Source organism: Ranitomeya imitator, chromosome 2 (assembly GCF_032444005.1).
Source record: "Ranitomeya imitator isolate aRanImi1 chromosome 2, aRanImi1.pri, whole genome shotgun sequence".
NCBI classification, from domain to species: Eukaryota; Metazoa; Chordata; class Amphibia; order Anura; family Dendrobatidae; genus Ranitomeya; species Ranitomeya imitator.
In genome coordinates, this window is record NC_091283.1 from 187858257 (window position 1) to 187883846 (window position 25590).

General features: G+C 45.2%; 1 protein-coding gene across 1 annotated transcript; it reads left to right on the forward strand.

Moving 5' to 3' along the window:
• The first annotated feature begins 293 nt into the window (after positions 1 to 293).
• PLP2 (proteolipid protein 2) lies at positions 294 to 19733 on the forward strand. The gene is made up of 5 exons (XM_069748338.1): positions 294 to 535; positions 11497 to 11652; positions 13583 to 13678; positions 14302 to 14392; positions 19400 to 19733. Exons 1-5 carry the CDS (start codon positions 440 to 442, stop codon positions 19417 to 19419), a joined length of 459 nt encoding a protein of 152 aa, XP_069604439.1. The 5' UTR covers positions 294 to 439; the 3' UTR covers positions 19420 to 19733.
• The last annotated feature ends 5857 nt before the right edge of the window (positions 19734 to 25590 follow it).

Genomic DNA, 25590 nt, shown 5'->3' on the forward strand with positions numbered 1-25590 from the left:
ACCCCTTCTGTGCCGGTGTAACCCCTTCTGTGCCGGTAGGTATACCCCCTTCTGTGCCGATGTAGCCCCTTCTGTGTTGGTGTAACCCTTTATATGCCGGTGTACCCTCTTCCCTGCCCTCCGCCCACATGCTGATGGCCACAGAGCCCCCATTCTTCCCGGGCACGGCCCGTTAACCCCCGACAGCCCGGCCCGGCCGTACCCTCCCTCTGTTAACCCCTCCCGTGCCCCCCGCTGCAGGGTAACGATGGCTTCACACTTGTTGCACAGAGCATTCTACAATAATCTCCCGCCCATACACACACAGGGATTCCTGTGAGAACTAGCCGCAGCCTCCGTCCCCTCACCCGGAGCCTCGGCCTCAGCACACACCCCCGGGAGCGCCCGGTACCGCCCAGTGACAGCTCCCAGTGCTCCATCCGTGCCCGGTGCCAGCAGCATGTCGGAGTCCGGAGCCGAGCAGAGCGCCAGCTGTACGAGCCTGCTCACAGCCTATGTCCGCACGAGGAAGGGGGCGACCCTGGCAGCTGAGGCGGTGAGTGCGGGCACATGGCAGCCCCTGGCCCCTCCACCACGGGGCGCTCTCCTGCACCCTCCTCTGGTGCCCGGCTTCCCTCCTTATTCTGCCCCCTCAATCCTCTATGGCGGAGAGCTGTGGCATCAGGGTGGGGGGCAGAGTGCTGTGGACCGGGGCAGGGGGGTGCCACCTACTTAGGAGCGGCCAGTCCTACGCGGTGCCCAGATGGCGGCATTTCTAGGGATCGCTGGGAGGAGGCTGAGATGACAACACGTCCCATTGTCTTTGCCCTTTTCCCCACTGTTGTATTCTAGAAATATAGCACTCTTTTTGACGTTTTTGCAGAAGTGTCTGTTCGCGAATAAGTTGTGCAGGTTGGCATCTGGCAGGGTACTCAGCAGGACAGGGTATGCCAGCACATGGGTGCCTGGTCCATGGGTGCCATACTCCTGGTCCATGGGTGCCATACTCCTGATCCATGGGTGCCATAGTCTTGGTCCATGAGTTCCATAGTCCTGGTCCATGGATGCCATAGTCCTGATCCATGGGTGCCATACTCCTGGTCCATGGGTTCCATAGTCCTGGTCCATGAGTTCCATAGTCCTGGTCCATGGGTGCCATACTCCTGGTCCATGGGTGCCATACTCCTGGTCCATGGGTGCCATACTCCTGGTCCATGGGTGCCATACTCCTGGTCCATGAGTTCCATAGTCCTGGTCCATGGGTGCCATAGTCCTGGTCCATGGGTGCCATAGTCCTGGTCCATGGGTGCCATAGTCCTGGTCCATGGGTGCCATACTCCTGATCCATGGGTGCCATAGTCCTGGTCCATGGGTGCCATACTCCTGGTCCATGGGTGCCATACTCCTGGTCCATGGGTGCCATACTCCTGGTCCATGGGTGCCATAGTCCTGGTCCATGGGTGCCATAGTCCTGGTCCATGGGTGCCATAGTCCTGGTCCATGGGTGCCATAGTCCTGGTCCATGGGTGCCATAGTCCTGGTCCATGGGTGCCATAGTCCTGGTCCATGGGTGCCATAGTCCTGGTCCATGGGTGCCATAGTCCTGATCCATGAGTTCCATAGTCCTGGTCCATGGGTGCCATACTCCTGGTCCATGGGTGCCATACTCCTGGTCCATGGGTGCCATACTCCTGGTCCATGGGTGCCATAGTCCTGGTCCATGGGTGCCATAGTCTTGGTCCATGAGTTCCATAGTCCTGGTCCATGGGTGCCATACTCCTAGTCCATGGGTGCCATAGTCCTGGTCCATGGGTGCCATAGTCCTGGTCCATGGGTGCCATAGTCCTGGTCCATGGGTGCCATAGTCCTGGTCCATGGGTGCCATAGTCCTGGTCCATGGGTGCCATACTCCTGGTCCATGGGTGCCATAGTCCTGGTCCATGAGTTCCATAGTCCTGGTCCATGGGTGCCATACTCCTGGTCCATGGGTGACCTAGTCTTGGTCCATGAGTGACCTAGTCTTGGTCCATGAGTTCCATAGTCCTGGTCCATGGGTGCCATAGTCCTGGTCCATGGGTGCCATAGTCCTGGTCCATGGGTGCCATAGTCCTGGTCCATGAGTTCCATAGTCCTGGTCCATGGGTGCCATACTCCTAGTCCATGGGTGCCATAGTCCTGATCCATGGGTTCCATAGTCCTGGTCCATGAGTTCCATAGTCCTGGTCCAAGGGTGCCATAGTCCTGGTTCATTGGTGCCATAGTCCTGGTCTTCCATTTCGATGTGTCCTTGTCACTTTCCAAGATCTATAACCTTTTCTATTTTTCAGTCAATGTATCAGTGCTTGGTTTTTTTTTTCTTTTTGTTATGACCCGTCCTTTTTATTGGGGTCCATACGACTTTGTGATCTTATTTTATTCCTTTTTTTTCTCAGAATCAAAAAATTTCTATTTTTTACAATTTTGGTGATCTGAAATATGTTATTTATCTCTATTTTTTCAGTTTCTGAATTTTGATGTTTTTTTTTTTTTTCATTTTATTTTAATAGAATATATATAGATTTTTTTACACTTTTGTTGGTCATCCTAAGGGACTGGAACTATGGATCTTGTAAAATACGACGCCATACTGTCATATTGCAGTGTATGGTAACATTACCGACCTCCTATAAAGCCTATGTGGCTGGGCTTCACGGGTGCACAAACATGGCCGACATGGGGACCTTCATCGGGCGTTGATTAAGGTCAGAAGAACTTTTTCTCCCCATTTTCAACCTTTGGTAAGAAGTCATTGTGCTCCAATCACAGCACTATAAGGCTATGTGCACACGTACAGGTTTTTTTCGCGTATTTTTTCGCGCTAAAAACGCTATAAAAACTCATTAAAAACGCATACATTATGCATTCTATCATTTAGAATGCATTCTGCATGTTTTGTGCACATGGATGCGTTTTTTCCGCGAAAAAAACGCATTGCGGTAAAAAAAATGAGCATGTTCATTATTTTTGCGGATTTTCTGCGTTTTTCCCGCAATTCTATGCATTTGGGAAAAAACGCACCAAAATCGCGGTAAAAACGCATGCGGATTTCTGGCAGAAATGTCCGGTTTTTGTCAGGAAAATTTCTGCAAGAAATCCTGACGTGTGCACATACCCTAAGGCTATGTGCACACGTTCAGGAATTCATGCAGAAAATTCCTGGGGAAATCCGGACATTTCTGGCAGATTTCCGCATAAAATCCGCATGCGCGTTTTTTGCGCGTTTTTTTCCGGACATTTCCCAATGCATTAGACAGTGGGAAAACCGCGAAAAAAACGCAAAATTAATGAGCAGGTTCATTATTTTTCCGCAATGCGTTTTTCATGCGGAAAAACGCACATCATGTGCACAGAAATTGCGGATTTCATTAAAAATGATAGGATGCTTAATGTATGCAGATTATTTGCGGTTTTATAGCGTTTTTATAGCGCAAAAACGCTAGAAAACCGCAAATAATCTGCAACGTGTGCACATAGCCTAAGACTCTACATGTACAGCAGATGTTGTGAAATGTAACCCCAAGCAGAGTGGTTTCCCCATGGGCACCAGTATTTTCCCGGTCTGATGCTGGCCTTGGACCTGAGCCTAAATCTTTGCCCCAAGTGAAGGAAAGCCTATCTGCACGTCTGCTCTTCGTTATCAGACATAAGCGGGGGCCTATGGTAGGTGCAGTGGTTGCAGTCGCACCCAAACCCTAGAGCCCCTTTGGCCCAGATGAGAAGACGTTTGATAGTTGAGGTCCCTGGTCGGAGATTTTGCATTGGGGTCCGCAAGCTTCAAGTTACGCCGCTGTACAGAAGGTTTTCCGGGATGGAGGGAATGATACGTAATTCTGTCAGTGGCTATCAGGAAAGTACAGGATTGTCCGCTCTGCTCTGGTGAGATGGGGAATGGAAAGTATTTCAGAAACTGGGACATTTGTTATCGATTTCCAGCCTCACAGCCAAAGTCCACATCGGGGTCTCTCCTGGATGTGCCCCTACATGAATACTGTGATGTGCAGATCAGGATTAAAGTGGGCTGTACCTTTATTAAAAAAAAAATACAATGTAAACAATTGCATAAAATAAAAGGAATAATAAAAGAACATTTCTAAACCTGGCTCAGAGGTTAGCGGAGGGATTTACTCCTTAGGAAAATGTACAGAACCCACAGCAAGCTGTACCTTCCAGGACTGAGCAGGTCTATGCCTTCCAGGAGATGAAACGTGGCATGGATAGCATCATCTATCAGAGCGATATTATTTTTCAAGGGGTTATGAGTGAATTTGAGTGAATGCGTTATGTTTGTCCCTTCACTACAACGGCAAAAGTATATCTCCCATAAATATCGGATCGATGCAAACCCCAATATTCATCACTGATTACTGGCTCCAAAAGGTCCGGGGACCAGTGCTTCGAACAGAGAAAGCTGTAGAATTGCAAGTGTACTCACCTCCCTCTGAAATTGGTGTCCCCTACTCAGATCAGATCTCTACTGTATTTACCTGATGACTGCAGGGGGTCCCTACTTCAATGGAGCTTGAAGTGTCAGCTCTTTCTCTATTCCCCAATTATAATTAATCCCATATGTTCAGTGTGAGGGTGACGTGTCCCCTCTCCGGAGATGTCTGTATGGATTTTAATTTTTTTAATGGATTTGGCTAAAAAAAAAAAAATCTGAGAACAACCAATTTCTTAAATTTGAATTAGAATTCTGAACATTGGCGAGCAACTTGGTAATTTCCTGGGCTCTCATATATCTTGTGGAGAAATGGACATGTGCGGTCACCTTTACACCGACAGTGGTGCCCAGCAGGAACCCATTCTTGAGATAGATGCGGGTCCCAGTAGTGGTGAAGGATTCGGAGTAGTTACCCTACCAATAATCCTGCTCTAGAAAGAGAGTGACTTAATTACCTTCTCATTAAAGGGATCTCCCATCGATGGGATATGCCATTGCTTCAGGTCCAGGTTCTGGAACCCTACTGATCCTGGGAATTAACAGGCCACTACGCTGCATCGCCTTCATCCTCAGAATGTATGGGGGCCCAGAACACAGACCCCAGCTCTTTTTTTTCATTAGTCAGCCTGGTGTTACATCACATTGTGGTGTCACGCACATGTGACATCACGGCTGATCAATAGAAGAGTTTGGGATCCTGGGAAGTAGGGGGCGGTTTTCCGACGGCCATATACGTCTGAATTTGGGTCAAGGAAGGTCATACTTGTATATGCAGGCAAGGATATATAATGGCGCCACATAGCAGGGCAATACTATTATGTTTGGTGTGCTTGTTCCAAAATTTACACCGCGGCCCAGGAGACATGCTTTTGTTTGCATCTGTTGAAAAAAGTTTAGGAAATGTTGGAAAAGTCTTAGGCTGGGGCTACATGGCCACTTTAGCAGAGACACAGTTTGCACCACGACCAAAGATCACAGAATATTGCAGATGAATGGTTTCGCCTTGCAACCTCAGGGGTACAGATCACAGAATATTGTAGATGAATGGTTTCGCCTTGCAACCTCTGGGGTACGGATCACAGAATATTGCAGATGAATGGTTTCACCCTGCAACCTCAGGGGTATGGATCACAGAATAATGCAGATGAATGGTTTCGCCTTGCAACCTCAGGGGTACGTATTATGATCCGGTGACCTTGGAGCCGCATGGAACTTTCTCTGGAGTTGGTGTAAACTGTACTGACCGCAAATCCTGAACTTAACACCGCAACTAGAAGTAGCCGTGGGGTGTGCCTAACAAATCCTAGACACCTCGACACAGCCGGAGGACTAAATACCCCTATAGATGGAAATAGGAATTCTACCTTGCCTCAGAGCAGAACCCCAAAGGATAGGCAGCCCCCCACAAATATTGACTGTGAGTAGTAGAGGAAAAGACACACGCAGGCAGGAAACAGGATTTAGCAAAAGGGGCCACTCTAGCTAAAATAGGAAAGGATAGGACAGAATACTAAGCGGTCAGTATTAAAATCCTTCCAAAAATATCCACAGCAGAAAATACAAAAAATTCCACCATCTAACTAAAGATGTGGAGCGTATATCTGCATCTCCAGAGAATCCAACAAGACTGAGAAAACACTGACACAATCTAAGCTGGACAAGAGAAAACAAATGAATAGCACAGAATTATTAAGCACACAGCATGTGTGCCACAGAAACAAAAACCAGACACTTATCTTTGCTGAATTGGCAGCAAGGCAGGAGGAACCAGACCAAGATCCAAAACCTCCCAGAACCATGGACAACTGGCAAGGACTAATGAATCCTGCACACCTAAATACCCCAGTCAGAACTGCAGTCAGCAGAAACACCTGACCAGGACTGCAACTCAGGGACAACTGCATTACCATCTACAACCACTGGAGGGAACCCAAAAGCAGAATTCACAACAGGTACGGATCACAGACTAATGCAGATGAATGGTTTCGCCTTGCAACCTCTGGGGTACGGATCACAGAATATTGCAGATGAATGGCTTCGCCTTGCAACCTCAGGGGTACGGATCACAGAATAATGCAGATGAATGGTTTCGCCTTGCAACCTCAGAGGTACCGCAACTGCGTTAAGCATGTTGCAAAAGTCAATCCCAGTTGGATTTTTTGCAACTTGCTTGTCGCAGTCACAGGACCTTATGGGTCACAGTATGACTCCAGTCACCTGCACTACATTGCAGTGATCTTTGGCCATAGTAGCCGTGTAGCCCAGGATTATCATAGATAGGGGGCATGGAATTCGCAGTGTTTGTCATTTGTACCTGTTGAGGCAATTTAGTCTCCACACAAATAAAACAGCATGAAAAGCTATACAGTTATTAGTAAAACAAACACCTTTAAGTTCTATCTAATTTAACCGCAAGTTTTGATTGGAGAGTTGGTTGGGGTATGTGCACACAGCGTCTTTTTCAGGCGGGTACGCTTCATAACTCGCCTGTAAATGTTAAGCCTTTGGAGCTTCTTTTAAAGGGGTTGCCCATGTTTGTGATGAAGTCAGTGTGACTGCAGACTTGTGACTCCTCGCAGCACGGGCAGTGCACGCTGTCATGATTCTCCAGTGTCGGCGTTGAGAGCAGGTCATGTATGTAATCTGCATATATGTGGTCACCTGCCGACTAAATGTGCGCAGCTAAGCACGTCTAGTCGTAATGTGTCCAGAACTATGCAAATCATATACTTATGGTCACACAGACCCGATCACAAACCTGGACATCCCTTTTAAGCACTCAGCAAAATATCTACTGCAGACTACAGTCTACTTGGGCGGAAACTCTCCAAAAACCAACCTTCTTAAAAAGAATGCAAAACTTTTCAAAATCTTCAAGTTTCTACTCCAAACTCTCGGCACAAGTGTCTGCGTCCATTCGGACAGATGACAAGCTTCCTGAGTCTCTGGATGACTAACAATCTGCAGTGACCACAGCCGCTTCTGTGTGGTGATGGCTGTAAATTGCACTCGCTGCGCCTTCTGGGGAAGGAATGAGTAACACATGGAGGGTAATGTTTCCTGAGTCGCCCAGCATATGTTCTACCTATAAGCGGAGACCGCCAGAACTTTCCAGTGACTGCGCCCCGCGTCCTTATGGCAGCACCTATATGGTTTTTATTTAAGAATTAAAACATTATTTCAATTTGCACAAAATTTTGCTCCTGTTCATTTTCTCTATTTGGGCAAAATCATCTGATCTGTACGAAGAATCTATTCCAAGTTCTGCGTTTTTGCAGCAATTTTCATCCATTCAAATGAATGGGGAAAAGCACAAGTTTTAGATCAGAGTCACGGATCAGAATCCTTCATGCAGATCTATGGGTCCGTAAAAATGGCGGACAGGACGCCGATGGCATCTCTGCGCTGTCCATCATTGACATTGCAATTAATTGGAGAAGCGTTTAATTTATTCGTTTTTTCATACGTGCAAAAACACCGATGAAACGCTGATAAGAAAAAAAAAAACACTGATGACCCTCGGACCGGTTTATTGCAAATGTGAAAAATGACGGATGTCTGAAGGAGACCTGAGAGTTGGATCACACGGTCCAGCGGCAGCGCTGTACCCATGACATACTGCTAATGGCGCCTTTAGATGAGCCGATCCAGGCCATACAAGCCAATCAGCCGCCATTTACTGCCCTGTTTACAGTCTGCGCATAAAACGGTTGTATGTGATGGAACATCATGCGTAGCTCCAGCACGTTCCCTGATTACACGGGCAATGTCTTGCAGGTAACCATGATTTTCATGCCGGCATAAGACTCATTACTTCCGACCAACGTACGTCAGGTGATGGGCAGCCTGTTTACACGTCAGTAATAGATAGCTGGGAACGAGCGTTCCTATAAACGATTATTAGCTCATCTGAATGGCCGCATCACGTTGTGCCCCTGTGATTTTCTGTATGACCCTCTCCGCTCCTGCACTTTGAAGTTGACCGATTATCGTTCCTACAAATGCTCGTTTCACGCAGTGTAAACAGGTTGCAGATCCCCTGACGAACAAGCAAAACGCTCATTGGTCGGGTGAGATGATCTCTCGGTTTGCACAAAAGATCGTCGTTCTCGGCAGCTCATTATCCCATGTAACAATGTGCTGTCGAGAACAATGACAGCATATCCGCACTGAAAAATCTATTACAGATTGGTGAGTACTCATCTGTAGCGGGAAGCATGTTTCATTGTTTTCTTACATATAATTTCTCTGTCTACATTCAGTTGTTAGTATAAACGTCTACATCTTTCTGAATTCTTTCTGAAGACCCTTCCTATTCATTTCCATTTTTCTGGTCATATATTCAGTCTTTTGAAAGTTGTATTTTCTGCTTCAGGATTTTTCAGAACTGCTTCAGGAAACTATAAACTTTTCCAAAAACTCCAAAAATAAAGTTTCCTGAATTGTCGTTTCTGACTGCTTGAAAAAAATTTGTTATTAATGTATTTGCTGCTGCTTCTTTGTGCATATATGCTGATTTGCATATATCTTTCACTAGATTTCCGATGCCTGGAACATCAGATCTCTACATAATAAGTCTGAATTTTATAGTGACTCTACATTAACCCCTTCAAGACATATGACGTACATTTACGTCATATGTCGTGACTTTGTCTCAGACCCTTCTGTGCACCCGTGGCATGATCCTGGGGTGTTAATGGGTTGCCATGACCGCCGGGGATTTGCTGATGGCCCGTTTGCTTGTCATTGTGATACTCCTGTGAATGGCAGCCTGTGGCTGGCGTTCATAGGAGAATGTGATTTTCTCTATAAATATCAGTGGTGATGCCCTGCTGCGTATAGTAAAAGCGATCAGACGATTGCAACTTCAAGTTCCCTAAGGGGACTAACAAATATAGTATAAAGTGGGGAAAAATGTTTTTAAAAATGTAAAAAAAATTAAAAAAAAACTCACAAAAGTTAAAATCACCCCCCTTTTGCCCAATTAAAATAAAACAATAAAAAAATACTCGTTGCTTTCGTAAAACTCCAATCTATGAAAATATTAAATAAATTAATCCGATCGATAAAGAGAAAAAAAATCGAAATGCCAGATTTTTTTTTTTTACCACTGCAAAATTGCAATAACAGGTGATTAAAACACCATATCTACCCCAAAATGGTATCAATAAAATGTCAGCTCAGGGCGCAAAAAATAAGCCCTCACCCAGCCCCAGATCCTGAAAAATTACTTACGTTACTGGTCTTGGAAAATGGCAACACAGCAAAAAAATAGTTTTTTTCTCAATTTTTTAAAATTTTGTTTTACCACTTAAATAAAATAAAAAAAATATACATGTTTGATATCTGCGCACTTGTACTGACTCGGAGAATGATAACGGAAGGTCAGTTTTACCATATAGTGAACAATGTTAATAAGAAACCCAAAAAACAATTGCGGAATTGCACTTTATTTTGCAATTTCACTTCACTTGGGATTTTTTTCTCATTTTCTGGTAAATTATATGGTAAAATCAATGGCGTGGTTCAAAAGTACAACTCGTCCCGCAAAAACCAAGACCTTATACTGGTATGTGGACGCTAAACTAAAAAAATTATGGCTCTTGGAAGAAGAGGAGGAAAAAGCGAAAATAATAATAAAAAAAAACACAGAAAATTGCGTAGTCATGACGGGGTTAAGCATATTATATTATGTAGACCATGCAGAATTTTATGGGGTCTCACATTGAGAGAATTTGTAGGATTTTCCTGGCAGAAAACTAAAGTGTGAAAACTAATTAACTGCACAGAAGGCGCCCAAGACTTTATGTAGGCAGCTAAAATTTCCCCAAGAATGAGAATAATTCCTCATCCTACGTGGAGGTCACCAATATCACCAGAAGAATCAATCTTGGTCTTATAGACCAGAGGACAGAGCGGTCAGCCGAGGAAGGTGATCATGTCGCCTGCCCATTGCCTCCCCGACCTCAAGACTATCAAACTTAGAGATAACCATGAATTCGTCACATCGTTCTTTAGTGCTGGCCTCCGACTGTAGAGACTGGCTACATTTAAAGGGATTCTCCACATTCCCTGGATTTTTTTTATTTTAAACTGAGCACCTCCTCCAACAGCTCCACTGATTCTGGAACAGTTTTTCTTTTTCTTCTGTGCCCCTTCGTTCCAAAGTTATGCCTCTCCGAAAGTGAAGATGTAAATTTCTTTTATGTAGGCGTATCCTACAGGACCTTGTATACGCCCTGTTGTTGAAGGGAAAAATTTGCATGACTTTGTAACGGAGGGGCACAGAAGAAAAAGAAAAACTGTTCTAAAATCAGTAGAGAAGTGGCAACTGGAGGAGATACTCAGAATAAATTGAAAAAAATCCAGTGAAAGGTCCCCTTTAAGGAAGTGTCTCCATGCTGGAACCCTAGTGATCGTCTGCAATCAGCAAGTGTTATATTGCTCTGCAGCACAACTAGAGGAGAAACTAAGCATTACATTGTGTACATTCCCATCAATCTATGTGATTCAGGTCAGGACGGGTCCTACAGAGCCAGAGACACTGAAGCTGCTCTCCACGTTGGTCACGAGATGAAAATCGTGACTGAGGACTCCCCTCTATTAATTCATATTTTGGGTTTCCTAAAGTACTATCCCTTTAAGTGACAGCGGATTAGTTTCTGCCATTGGTGAGTTTAGACGACCCACCTGTACTATGTATAGATGTGTACGGCAACTTCGCTCCTATTCCAGCCATACCAATTATATATAATACCAAATAACTGCGCCTACATAATACTGCCATACAGTGCTCACAAACCAGTGATTGATGGGGTTGTCCTAGAACGGATACTTTCTGGGTGTTTTTTTTGCGGTATTTTTATTTTATACTCTTACTATATTGCGGTAGTTATGGCGCATTGTGTAATCTCTGCTATGCATGGCGGCACTATATATCATATGGTATTATGGCCGTATAGCGTGCTGCGCTTTTGCTCTGGGTTTCGCCCTGGCACTGCTGACTTGCGCTAATTCTGCGTCTTTTCTCTCCGCAGGCCATCTGTCTCGTGGTCCTGATTTGTTACGCGGCCTCAAACACTCCCGGATACCTCGGCGTGGCAATCACTGAGCTCATATTCTCCGTCCTCTTCTTCTTCCTCTTCGCAGCCCGCTACGACCAACAGATTGCATTCATCCATTGGGGCTGGACCGTAAGTACCGATCAGTTCTGCAGAAATGTCATGTCACGGACGAAAAAGAGAGTCGTCAGCCGCAAATACTCCGGCGACAGGAAGGCTGCCATATGTACCTATAACAGGGGTGGAGGGGGCTGGCCGCAGCGTGGGCCATGAAAATAAGTAGGAATCACATGCTCAGACTTCTCTCTCTGAGGTCCTGAGCTGGCGATAAGGATAATCAGGTAAACTGATCTGCAGCATCGATGGCGGGTCTGATAACTTGTAAGAAGTTCAGGGCCGTGACTCTTAAAGGGAATGTGTCATCAGAATATGACTTTTAAAGAGTGTATTGAGCTTTAAGCCAGTTATCGCCTGTGCACTGGATAGCTGGGTCAGTGGGGGTCTGTTCACATCTGCACTCTGGCTCCCGTTCCCAGTAGACACCATAGCGTTGTGGCTGACCCGTCAGGCGGCCATTATCTTACAGTGGGGTCTGTCCGGATCCTGTTGGGTTTCCCGCAGATTTTGCATCATTCTGGTGATGTGATTTCATCCTTACATCTGCATACTCCATATATAGGATTGTTGCGCCCCCTAGTGTCACATTGATTATACTGCAAATCATCCAGTGTTTCCCAATATTTTGGGGTCTTAGGGGGTAGTAATATTAAAAAAAATATTACTTTGGGGCACCCCTACTACCTTACTAAATCTTTTTTTTTTTTTTTACAAATTTTAAATTGTATCCACATTTTAAAGATATCGTCAGAAAATGACTTTAAAAAAAAAATAAGGTTACATATATTGAAACCCTTCATGATTGGCGATTTTTAATTTTTTTGTTTTTATTCCCCCCCTTTCCTTATTTGAAGAGCCATAACTTTAAGTAAGAGAAACAAAAGCACAATTCCACAATCGTTTTTTTTTTTTAATTTACCATGCTTGCTATATGGTAAAACTACCTGCCATTTATGATTCTCTGGGTCATTCCGATTACGCAGATACCAAACATGAGTAGTTTCTTATTTTATTTAAGTGGTGAAAAAAAACCTGAATTTTGTAAAAAAAAAAAAACAAAACAAAAAAAACAAAACATTTTTCTTGTGTCTCCCTTTTCCGAGAGCCGTAACGGTTCAGTTTTCGGGATACAGACCTGTGTGCGGGCTTGTTCTTTGCGCCCTGAGTCAGTGGTTTTATTGATATCACTTTAGGATAGGTACGATATTTTGATCGCCTGTAATTACATTTTCTTGTGTTGTTGCAAAGAAGCACAATTTTGTTATTTTGATTTTTTTCTCGATACGCCGTTTACTGATCGGTTTATTTTATGTTTTGATAGAGCGGAATTTTATGAACGCAGCAATACCAAATATGTTTATTTTTCTTACTTCTTCATTAATTTTTAATACAGGAAAAGTGGGGTGATTTAAACTTTTATATATTTCAAATTTTTCTTTTTTTAAATATTTTTTTTAAACTTTTCACTGTATTTGTTAGTCCCCTTAGGGGACTTGGAGCTTGCGATCATCCGGTCACTTGTACAATGGATAAAAATGCATCAGCTCTATGTATAGAGAAAATCACCATCTCCTATGAACCCCCCACGCCACAGGCTAGTTTTCACAGGAGTGCCGTGATCACAGGCACAGGGGTGGTCAGCAGACTCCTGGCTGTCATGGCAACCCATCGGCACTCCGCAAACACATCATGGGCGCACTGATGGGAGCGTGGAATGACGCTCCTCCAGCCGGCGCCTGTAAGAGTTTGACAGCGGCATTTGCCATGCCAACAGCTATGGCCGGCGCTCTGCTTCATCCGCGGCTGTTCAGGGCACATGATGGCTGAATAACACAGCCATCATCTGCTGGGAAAGATGCGGACACACAGTTTCTCAGGCCTTGTCTATGGGGATCAGACAATATATTCTGGACATGTTTTACTGATATATATTCCTTGTTTCTAGGACTTCCTTCGTGCTGCTATTGGTGGCGGTCTTTTCTTAATTCTCTCCTTAGTGTGTCTGATCCGCGGGGGTGATGGCCCTGGCATTGCCGGATCGGTGAGTAACAAACTGTGAGATTACAAGCATTATTACTTCTTGTGATTTTCCATAAATACGGAAACCCTATTCACATGCACGAGATTGACCGGACCGTAGGGATTTTTGGGCCACGTTCACATGACTCTCAAATGGGGAATCCTGACCCTTCATCTCATATTAAGGCCGCGTTCACACATCCTGGTGTCACCGTCACAGTACGGCCTGTGATTCATGGACCGGTCGCGGGTCTCCATGACCAGAACTCGACAGCCTCATAGGCAGAAATGGGGTTATCGCGTCCAGGTCAGGAGACTCTCGGCCGGTCCTTGGATCTATGGGGAATCAGGCCGGCCTTGGAGAAAAATCCAGCTTTATGGGTAACACGGATACTTTTCTCTAATGGCTCAATGGAGATCTTAAGGGTCTAAAAGGAAAAATAAAATCTCTTTTGTTGCTCATAGCAACCAATGACAGAGCAGCTTTGGTTTTGTATTATGCTGAGGAAAAATGTAAGCTGCACTGTGATTGGTTGATGTGGGCAACAAGAACTGTTTTTTTTTTTTTTTTTAAAGACTTTTTTAAGAATCTGCCCCAATGCTTCATGACTCGTCCCAAAAATGTCTCTTCATTTTTATTTGCAGGTCTTTGGGATTCTAGCAGGGATCCTGTTTGCTTATGATGCTTTTATCACATTTCCTAAACTGAGAAAAACACACACACAAGCCGCGACCGGTAAGTGAGAAAGTCTCTGTGCCGGTTACCATCACTAGTGGGTCAGTCCTCCGGTGGCAGCCATGCAGCGCTGTGTATTCACACTGCCTCCCCCCAGTCATGGAAACGGGTCACTAGTGGGGGTTTTTATTATTTTTTTTCTATAACAATGCATGTGAGCTACATTGTGAAAAGTGCAGAGCAGAAAAGGGCTTCATGTCATTTATGCCAAATACAGGTCCTTCTCAAAAAATTAGCATATAGTGTTAAATTTCATTATTTACCATAATGTAATGATTACAATTAAACTTTCATATATTATAGATTCATTATCCACCAACTGAAATTTGTCAGGTCTTTTATTGTTTTAATACTGATGATTTTGGCATACAACTCCTGATAACCCAAAAAACCTGTCTCAATAAATTAGCATATTTCACCCATCCAATCAAATAAAAGTGTTTTTTAATAACAAACAAAAAAACCATCAAATAATAATGTTCAGTTATGCACTCAATACTTGGTCGGGAATCCTTTGGCAGAAATGACTGCTTCAATGCGGCGTGGCATGGAGGCAATCAGCCTGTGACACTGCTGAGATGTTATGGAGGCCCAGGATGCTTCAATAGCGGCCTTAAGCTCATCCAGAGTGTTGGGTCTTGCGTCTCTCAACTTTCTCTTCACAATATCCCACAGATTCTCTATGGGGTTCAGGTCAGGAGAGTTGGCAGGCCAATTGAGCACAGTAATACCATGGTCAGTAAACCATTTACCAGTGGTTTTGGCACTGTGAGCAGGTGCCAGGTCGTGCTGAAAAATGAAATCTTCATCTCCATAAAGCATTTCAGCCGATGGAAGCATGAAGTGCTCCAAAATCTCCTGATAGCTAGCTGCATTGACCCTGCCCTTGATGAAATACAGTGGACCAACACCAGCAGCTGACATGGCACCCCACACCATCACTGACTGTGGGTACTTGACACTGGACTTCAGGCATTTTGGCATTTCCTTCTCCCCAGTCTTCCTCCAGACTCTGGCACCTTGATTTCCGAATGACATGCAAAATTTGCTTTCATCAGAAAAAAGTACTTGGGACCACTTAGCAACAGTCCAGTGCTGCTTCTCTGTAGCTCAAAAGTGGCTTTACCTGGGGAATGCGGCACCTGTAGCCCATTTCCTGCACATGCCTGTGCACGGTGGCTCTGGATGTTTCCACACCAGACTCAGTCCACTGCTTCCTCAGGTTCCCCAAGGTCTGGAATCGGTCCTTCTCCACAATCTTCCTCAGGGTCCGGTCTCCTCTTCTCGTTGTACAGCGTTTTCTGCCACATTGTTTCCTTCCAACAGACTTACCATTGAGGTGCCTTGATACAGCACTCTGGGAACAGCCTATTTGTTGAGAAATTTCTTTCTGGGTCTTACCCTCTTGCTTGAGGGTGTCAATGATGGCCTTCTTGACATCTGTCAGGTCGCTAGTCTTACCCATGATGGGGGTTTTGAGTAATGAACCAGGCAGGGAGTTTATAAAAGCCTCAGGTATCTTTTGCATGTGATTCAAGATTCAAAGAAGCTTTATTGGCAGGACCAAATACACATCAGTTTTGCCAAAGCAAGTGTATAGAGGCAATAGGGATAGGGACTGAGGGGATGTTGGGTAGGAGCTGTGGGGGGAGGTGGATGGGGCAGATCCAGGGTGGGGGCTATAGTCCATGGCATAGGGGAGATGGATGGGGCAGATCCAGGGTGGGGGCTATAGTCCATGGCATAGGGGAGGTGGATGGGGCAGGTCCAGGTTGGGGGCTATAGTCCATGGCATCATAGTTCTCTTTCTCGTAGTCTATGACATTCGCTCACATACCGCGCTGCTATCTCCACCGCTCTCTCTTCTTCTCCCAGCAAGATATAGGTTTTCTCTTCCTCCTTCATGGTAATGAAGTCTGGGAAGAGATGAGAGTCTCCTGAAGTGAGTGTCCCTCACTGCTGAGTATTTGGAGTAGTGTAGCAGGAAGTGGGTTTCGTCCTCTATGGCCTCCTGATCACAGTGTTGGCACAGTCTTTCCTCCCTGGGCTTGTAGCTCTGCCTGTGTCGGCCACATTCGATGGCCAGACTGTGGGCACTGAGTCTATATCGGCTCAGGATCTGGCGGTCTCTGGGGTCCGGGAGTTTCTCCAGATATGGGGCCAGTCTGTAGTCTCTCTGTAGGCTCCGGTACATGGTCAGTTTCTGTGAGCTGATGATATCATTCTTCCAGTCACTGACATACCTCTCCTGGCCTTCATCTGCCATCTTCCTAATTCCGGCTTTTGTCAGGTTGTTGTGATTGGTGTTCTGCTCCGGTTGGGTTTGGCTGGGCTGTTCCGGGGGTTCTGGTTTTTCTGTTTCACCTTCATGTGTTTAAAGTTAATTAGTTGATTCAGAAGATTAGGGTAATAGGTCGTTTAGAGAACCTTTTCTTGATATGCTAATTTATTGAGACAGGTTTTTTGGGTTATCAGGAGTTGTATGCCAAAATCATCAGTATTAAAACAATAAAAGACCTGACAAATTTCAGTTGGTGGATAATGAATCTATAATATATGAAAGTTTAATTGTAATCATTACATTATGGTAAATAATGAAATTTAACACTATATGCTAATTTTTTGAGAAGGACCTGTATATATATTTTTTTATTTGTGTCATCTGTGGATTTTACCTGCTTATTTGTGCAGATAAAATCCACAGCAGATTATAGTAGCGGGAAAATCGTACAAATGGTTGCGAAGTATCACTTTATGAAGTGGGCAACCACTTTACTTGCAGACGGCCTAAAGTCTTAAAACGTCTGGATGGTTTGCATATAAATTTGTAAGTCTTGGAAAGTAAGCAGCAGATGTCAGAGACAGCTGCACAAGATCGTGCAGGAGCGAGGAGCCAGGATGTCACACACAGCTGCACAAGATCGTGCAGGAGCGAGGAGCCAGGATGTCAGAGACAGCTGCACAAGATCGTGCAGGAGCGAGGAGCCAGGATGTCAGAGACAGCTGCACAAGATCGTGCAGGAGCGAGGAGCCAGGATGTCAGAGACAGCTGCACAAGATCGTGCAGGAGCGAGGAGCCAGGATGTCACACACAGCTGCACAAGATCATGCAGGAGTGAGGAGCCGGGATGTCAGAGACAGCTGCACAAGATCGAGCAGGAGCGAGGAGCCGGGATGTCACAGACAGCTGCACAAGATCGTGCAGGAGCGAGGAGCCGGGATGTCACAGACAGCTGCACAAGATCGTGCAGGAGTGAGGAGCCGGGATGTCAGAGACAGCTGCACAAGATCATGCAGGAGTGAGGAGCCAGGATGTCAGAGACAGCTTCACAAGATCATGCAGGAGTGAGGAGCCGGGATGTCACAGACAGCTGCACAAGATCATGCAGGAGTGAGGAGCCGGGATGTCACAGACCGCTGCACAAGATCGTGCAGGAGTGAGGAGCCGGGATGTCACAGACAGCTGCACAAGATCGTGCAGGAGTGAGGAGCCGGGATGTCAGAGACAGCTGCACAAGATCGTGCAGGAGCGAGGAGCCAGGATGTCACAGACAGCTGCACAAGATCGTGCAGGAGCGAGTAGCCGGGATGTCAGACAGCTTCACAAGATCGCGCAGGAGTGAGGAGGCGGGATGTCACAGCTGCACAAGATCGTGTATGAGCGAGGAGCCGGGATGTCACAGATAGCTGCACAAGATCGTGCAGGAGCGAGGAGCCGGGATGTCACAGACAGCTGCACAAGATCGTGCATGAGCGAGGAGCCGGGATGTCACAGATAGCTGCACAAGATCGTGCAGGAGCGAGGAGCCAGGATGTCACAGACAGCTGCATTTCCCAGAGAGCAGGCCGTACTGAGCGCTGCGTTATACAGGTTAGGAAGCAATAACATTACTCCCACCCCAGTGATCATATGATCGCCAGCAGCCAGGCGTATGGGCAGCCCCAGATCAGCTCTGCAGCGCAGGATGCTGGATAATGTGTAAATGCTCTCAAAAAGTCTATTATGATTCCCTGGGGAGCACAATGAGAAGAAAAGAAAGGAAAAGAGAGACAAAAAGAAAAAGAATGAAAGAAAAACTTGAGTGACAGAGAGATGAAGAGAGGGAAAAAGAGCTGAAGAGAGAAAGATGGAGTAAGGGCTCATACTCACTTGTGAGAAACTCAGATGAGTCTCGCATGTTAATACCCGGCACTGCACCCGGCACTCAGATCGGAGCGTGCAGCCGCATAGGAATACATGTAGCCGCACACTCCGCTCCTGAGTGCCGGGTGCAGCGCCGAAAGAGCAAGAGAGGGAGAAGTAGGGATAAAGAAAGGAAGAGTGAGGAAGAGAAATAAAGAAAGTAACTGCTGGTCTGAACCCGTTTCAATCCCGGATGAAAAAAAAAGAAAAGAAAAACACATTTCTCTGATATATTTCTAGTCTTAAAGAATAATAGAAAACTGTTTCTTTTTCGGAACACTGAAATAAAATTACAAATACAAATATGAACATTGCAGAATAATTAAGCCCCATGTATCAGGGGTTAAAGAGGACAAAATAATTTGAAGAATAAGCAAGAACATTTCTTAAGGTACCGTCACACTCAGCAACTTTCCAACGATCACGACCAGCGATACGACCTGGCCGTGATCGTTGGTAAGTCGTTGTGTGGTCGCTGGAGAGCTGCCACACAGACAGCTTTCCAGCGACCAACGATGCCGAAGTCCCCGGGTAACCAGGGTAAACATCGGGTAACTAAGCGCAGGGCCGCACTTAGTAACCCGATGTTTACCCTGGTTACCATTGTAAATGTAAAAAAACCCAAAACACTACATACTTACATTCCGGTGCCTGTCACGTCCCCGGCGTCCGCTTCCCTGCATTCCTCCTGCATCCTGTGTAAGCGCCGGCCTCTGATAAAGCCTCGTGTCCCCCCAGTGTGACTGCAGGGTCAGTGAGCACCCATAGTATGTGTCATTGTCTGGCATCTCCGTATCTGATGACCCGCTCTTTTCTTTTCCCAGAGTCTCCGGATAACATCTAACGTCCGTTCTGTACCAGCGGGAGACATGACATTGTCTGACACAGGCCACGAGTCACCCCCATGGCATGGACTACCCAGTGAAGAGGTCGTTGGTGACGAGGACTCTGGCGACATAGGGAATATTGCCCCACAGTGGGTGCCACCTCTGGGCACACGCTGTGTACATATTCGTATATACACACACGTCTGCATTACGCCAGTGGGTGAAGGCAGAACACGTTTCTTAGTTACGATGTGTCCGCTATATGGGGGTTGTTGTTTTACATGTAAGAATAAGCTTTTTTAATACATTAATAAATATAACTAGAATTGTGTCTGTGGATTTGGAATAAATGGGGATGATCAATAGATAAAAGAGGATGGTGTGAAAGAGTTAACACATCAGATCTTTCTTCAAAAGAATGAAGCGGAGCTGCAATACCTGACACAATCTATAGAGCGGCGCTGTTTCTGTGCTGTAGACTCAGGGTGTCTTAAGTTAGCAGACCTCTGTGGTTTTTGTTACAGAAGTCCATATCCCCTGCATAGTAGAGCTGAGAGAAAAGATATTCACTGGTATTTCAGATATCTAGCATTAATGAGAAAGGTCTAAATAGCCCTTTCAAGAGATCGTTATTATGGAAAGAAGCCCAGGCACTCAAAGCGGACATACTATGTGTCCAAGAAACTCATTTAAATCGTGAAGATACACATAGATTATGACATAAAAATGACCCCCATATCTATGCGTCATATGCGGCGAAAAAGAAGAGAGGGGTAGCGATTGCAATAAAAGACTAGCGTTCCAGCTTGTTGATAGCGTTCTGGATGATGAAGGCAGATATGTAATATCAATAATAAGATGTATATAATAGTATCTATATACGCACCCAATTCTGGTCAAATCACTTTTATTAAAGATCTTATAACCAAATTATCCAAAATAAAACAAGGATCCCTGCTAATCTGTGGAGATTTTAACATCGTCCCCATTCCTAATATATACAAATCTTGGTGCTCAAAGACAAAGTCCCAATCCCATGCGTTGTCCCAGTGTCTTATATCGGAAGAATTGTATGACACGTAGAGGGTCCTTCATGCTTCTGAACGGGATTATAACCTGGTCGGACCTCCTCCTGTAACATGCCAAATTAAAGAGACATATAATAATTTAACCACTTCATGACCCAGCCTATTTTGACCTTAAAGGGCCACTGTCACCCCCTCCAGCCGTTATACACTAAAAGAACCACCTTGTGCAGCAGTAATGCTGCATTCTAATAAGGTGGCTCTTTTAGTTTTTGGTGCATTTATTCCCAAAATAAAGCGTTTTATAACTTCTCCAAAATACCTGTCTTTAGACAGGGAGGTAGGTCCTCACCCCCCTGCTTGTACCGCCACTCTGCCGTCACTCAGATCTTCAGGGGCGCCGCCCCCTCTGCGCTGTTTTCGCATGAAATCCGGCGTCTGCTCTGTTTAGTACTGTCTGGTGCCGTCTGACGTCACAGCCAGGCTTGCAGACTGCGCCTGTGCGGCCACCCACCTTAGGAATCCCAGCCCCGCACTGTGCATAATGCATAACACACTGCAGGGCTGGGATTCCCAAGGTGGGTGGCCTCCTTGGCTAAAGACAGGTATTTTGGAGAAGTTATAAAACACTTTATTTTGGGAATAAATGCATCAAAAACTAAAAGAGCCACCTTGTTAGAATGCAGCATTACTGCTGCACAAGGTGGCTCTTTTAGTTTATAACGGCTGGAAGGGGTGACAGTGGCCCTTTAACCCCTTTCTGCCATATGAAGTACTATCCCGTCGAGGTGGGGTGGGCCCGTATGACCACCGACGGGATAGTACGTCATACGCGATCGGCCGTGCTCACGGTGGGAGCACGGCCGATCGCGGGCGGGTGTCAGCTGCTTATCGCAGCTGACATCCGGCACTATGTGCCAGGAGCTGTCACGGACCGCTCCCGGCACACCGCGATCAAACATGATCGCGGTGTGCCGGCGGTGCAGGGAAGCATCACGCAGGGAGGGGGCTCCCTGCGTGCTTCCCTGAGACCCCCGCAGCAACGCGATGTGATCGCATTGCTGCGAGGGTCTCCTTACCTCCCTCCCTGTAGCAGGCCCGGATCCAATATGGCCGCGGCATCCGGGTCCTGCAGGGAGGGAGGTGGCTTACCAAGTGCCTGCTCAGAGCAGCCGCTTGGTAAGGCTGCAGTGATCTGACAGAGTGCTGTGCAAACTGTCAGATCACCGATCTGTAATGTCCCCCCCTGGGACAAAGTAAAAAAGTAACAAAAAAAAAAATATATATATATATTATTCCCATAAATACATTTCTTTATCTAAATAAAAAAAATCAAAACAATAAAAGTACACATATTTAGTATCGCCGCGTCCGTAACGACCCGACCCATAAAACTGGCCCACTAGTTAACCCCTTCAGTAAACACCGTAAGAAAAAATAACCGAGGCAAAAAGCAACGCTTTATTATCATACCGCCGAACAAAAAGTGGAATAACACGCGATCAAAAAAACAAATATAAATAACAATGGTACCGCTGAAAACGTCATCTTGTCCCGCAAAAAACGAGCCGCCATACAGCATCATCAGCAAAAAAATAAAAAAGTTATAGTCCTCAGAATAAAGCGATGCAAAAATAATTATTTTTTCTATAAAATAGTTTTTATCGTATAAAAGCGCCAAAACATAAAAAAGATATAAATCAGGTATCGCTGTAAACGTACTGACCCGAAGAATAAAACTGCTTCATCAATTTTACCAAACGCGGGAAGGTATAAACGCCTCCCCCAAAAGAAATTCATGAATAGCTGGTTTTTGGTCATTCTGCCTCACAAAAATCGGAATAAAAAGCGATCAAAAAATGTCACGTGCCAGAAAATGTTACCAATAAAAACGTCAACTCGTCCCGCAAAAAACAAGACCTCACAAGACTCTGTGGACCAAAATATGGAAAAATTATAGCTCTCAAAATGTGGTAACGCAAAAAATATTTTTTGCAATAAAAAGCGTCTTTCAGTGTGTGACGGCTGCCAATCATAAAAATCCGCTAAAAAACCCACTATAAAAGTAAATCAAACCCCCCCTTCATCACCCCCTTAGTTAGGGAAACATTTAAAAAATGTATTTATTTCCATTTTCCCATTAGGGGTAGGGTTAGGGCTAGGGTTGGGGCTAGGATTAAGGCTACAGTTAGGGTTGGGGCTAAAGTTAGGGTTTAGATCAGGGGTCCCTAACTCCAGTCCTCAAGGCCCACCAACATGTCATGTTTTCAGGATTTCCTTAGGGTACCGTCACACAGTGCAATTTTCATCGCTACGACGGTACGATCCGTGACGCTCCTGCGTCGTAACAATATCGCTCCAGCGTCGTAGACTGCTGTCACACTTTGCAATCTACGACGCTGGAGCGATAATTTCATGACGTATGTGCGATGTAGAAGCCGTTGGTTACTATGCACACATCGTATACGATATATGTTACACCATGCAATCATGCCGCCACAGCGGGACACTAGACGACGAAAGAAAGTTTCAAACGATCTGCTACGACGTACGATTCTCAGCGGGGTCCCTGATCGCAGGAGCGTGTCAGACACTGCGATCTCGTAACTATATCGCTCGAACGTCACGAATCGTGCCGTCGTAGCGATCAAAATGGCACTGTGTGACGGTACCCTTAGTCTTGCCCAGGTAATAATTGCATCACCTGTGCAATGCAAAGGAAATCCTGAAAACATGACCTGTTGGTGGGCCTTGAGGACTGGAGTTGGGGACCCCTGGTTTAGATTACATTTACGGTTGGGAATAGGGTTGGGATTAGGGTTAGGGGTGTGTCTGGGTTACTGTTGGGATTAGGGTTAGGGGTGTGTCTGGGTTAGAGTTGGTTAAATTTACAGTTGGGATTAGGGTTAGAGGTGTGTTTGGATTACGGTTTCAGTTATAATTGGGGGGGTTCCACTGTTTAGGCACATCAGGGGCTCTCCAAACGTGACATGGCGTCCGATCTCAATTCCAGCCAATTCTGCATTGAAAAAGTAAAACAGTGCTCCTTCCCTTCCGAGCTCTCCCGTATGCCCAAACAGGGGTTTACCCCAACATATGGGGTATCAGCGTACTCAGGACAAATTGGACAACAACTTTTGGGGTCGAATTTCTCCTGTTACCCTTGGGAAAATACAAAACTGGGGGCTAAAAAATAATTTTTGTGGGAAAACATTTTTGTTTTATTTTTACGGCTCTGCATTATAAACGTCTGTGAAGCCCTTGGTGGGTCAAAGCGCTCACCACACATCTAGATAAGTTCCTTAGGGGGTCTACTTTCCGAAATGGTGTCACTTGTGCGGGGTTTCAATGTTGAGGCACATCAGTGGCTCTCCAAACGCAACATGGCGTCCCATCGCAATTCCTGTCAATTTTGCATTGAAAAGTCAAACGGCGCTCCTTCGCTTCCGAGCTCTCCCATGCGCCCAAACAGTGGTTTACCCCCACATATGGGGTATCGGTGTAATCATGACAAATTGTACAACAACTTTTGGGGTCCATTTTCTCCTGTTACCCTTGGTAAAATAAAACAAATTAGAGCTGAAGTAAATTTTTTGTGAAAAAAAGTTAAATGTTCATTTTTATTTAAACATTCCAAAAATTCCTGTGAAGCACCAGAAGGGTTAATAAACTTCTTGAATGTGGTTTTGAGCACCTTGAGGGGTGCAGTTTTTGGAATGTTGTCACACTTGGGTATTTTCTATCATATAGATCCCTCAAAATGACTTCAAATGAGATGTGGTCCCTAAAAAAAAATGGTGTTGTAAAAATGAGAAATTGCTGGTCAACTTTTAACCCTTATAACTCCCTAACAAAAAAAAATGTTGGTTCCAAAATTGTGCTGATGTAAAGTAGACATGTGGGAAATGTTACTTATTAAGTATTTTGTGTGACATATCTCTGTGATTTAATTGCATAAAAATTCAAAGTTGGAAAATTGCGAAATTTTCAAAATTTTTGCCAAATTTCCGTTTTTTTCACAAATAAACGCAGGTAATATCAAAGAAATTTTACCACTATCATGAAGTACAATATGTCACGAGAAAACAATGTCAGAATCACTGGGATCCGTTGAAGCGTTCCTGAGCTATAACCTCATAAAGGGACAGTGGTCAGAATTGTAAAAATTGGCCCGGTCATTAACGTGCAAACCACCCTTGGGGGTAAAGGGGTTAATGACCTGGCCATTTTTTGCAATTCTGACCAGTGTCCCTTTTATGAGGTAATAACTCAGGAACGCTTCAACGGATCCCAGTGATTCTGACATTGTTTTTTCGTGACATATTTTTCTTCATGTTAATGGTAAATTTAGGTTGATGATTTTTGCGTTTATTTGTGAAAAAAACGGTAATTTGGTGAAAATTTTGCAATTTTCAAATTTTGAATTTTTTTTCTGTTACACTAGACACAAAATCTAATATATAAACGTGTGTGTGTCTGGGATTGGCATCTGCACCGTCGCAGCTACAGCCACAAAATTTTGCACAGTCACACGTCTGGACCCCGAGAGTGTCATAGGCTATGTTGTGAGGTGAAATTTTAACCCCGCACATTCCAATTCACCAAACGATTTTGCCCCTATCTACATAATGGGGAAAAAAGTGAAAGGAAAAGTGTTGGAGGGAAATTGACAGCTGCCAGATGTGAACATGGGGGATTTAAAGAGTGAGAGCGATGGCGCCAAAGAGTATATACCGTACAGTTGCTAAGGTGGGGCCCCGACATGGGATACTCACCACACACGGGGATATGAACACACACAAAATGCGCCACACACGTGCTTGAACACATATACCACCCTCAGCACACATTTCACCACACATACACCAACCTCGCCGCATAAAAGTCGAAACACAAATGTCGCCACTCAAAACTCGCCATGCGCAAAACTTGCTGCACACAACTTGCTACACTAACCTGTCACATGCAACTTGACACACAAAACGTTGCTACACGCATGTCGCCACACAAAACTCATCTCACAAAAGTCGCTACATGCATGCCGCCACACGCAACTCAACACACACAACTTGACACATGAAACTCGCCCTAAAGCACACACAAGTCTGGTATTATCCTTCAAAAATAAAAATCTGATTAATAAGCAGACAAACTACAAGAGCA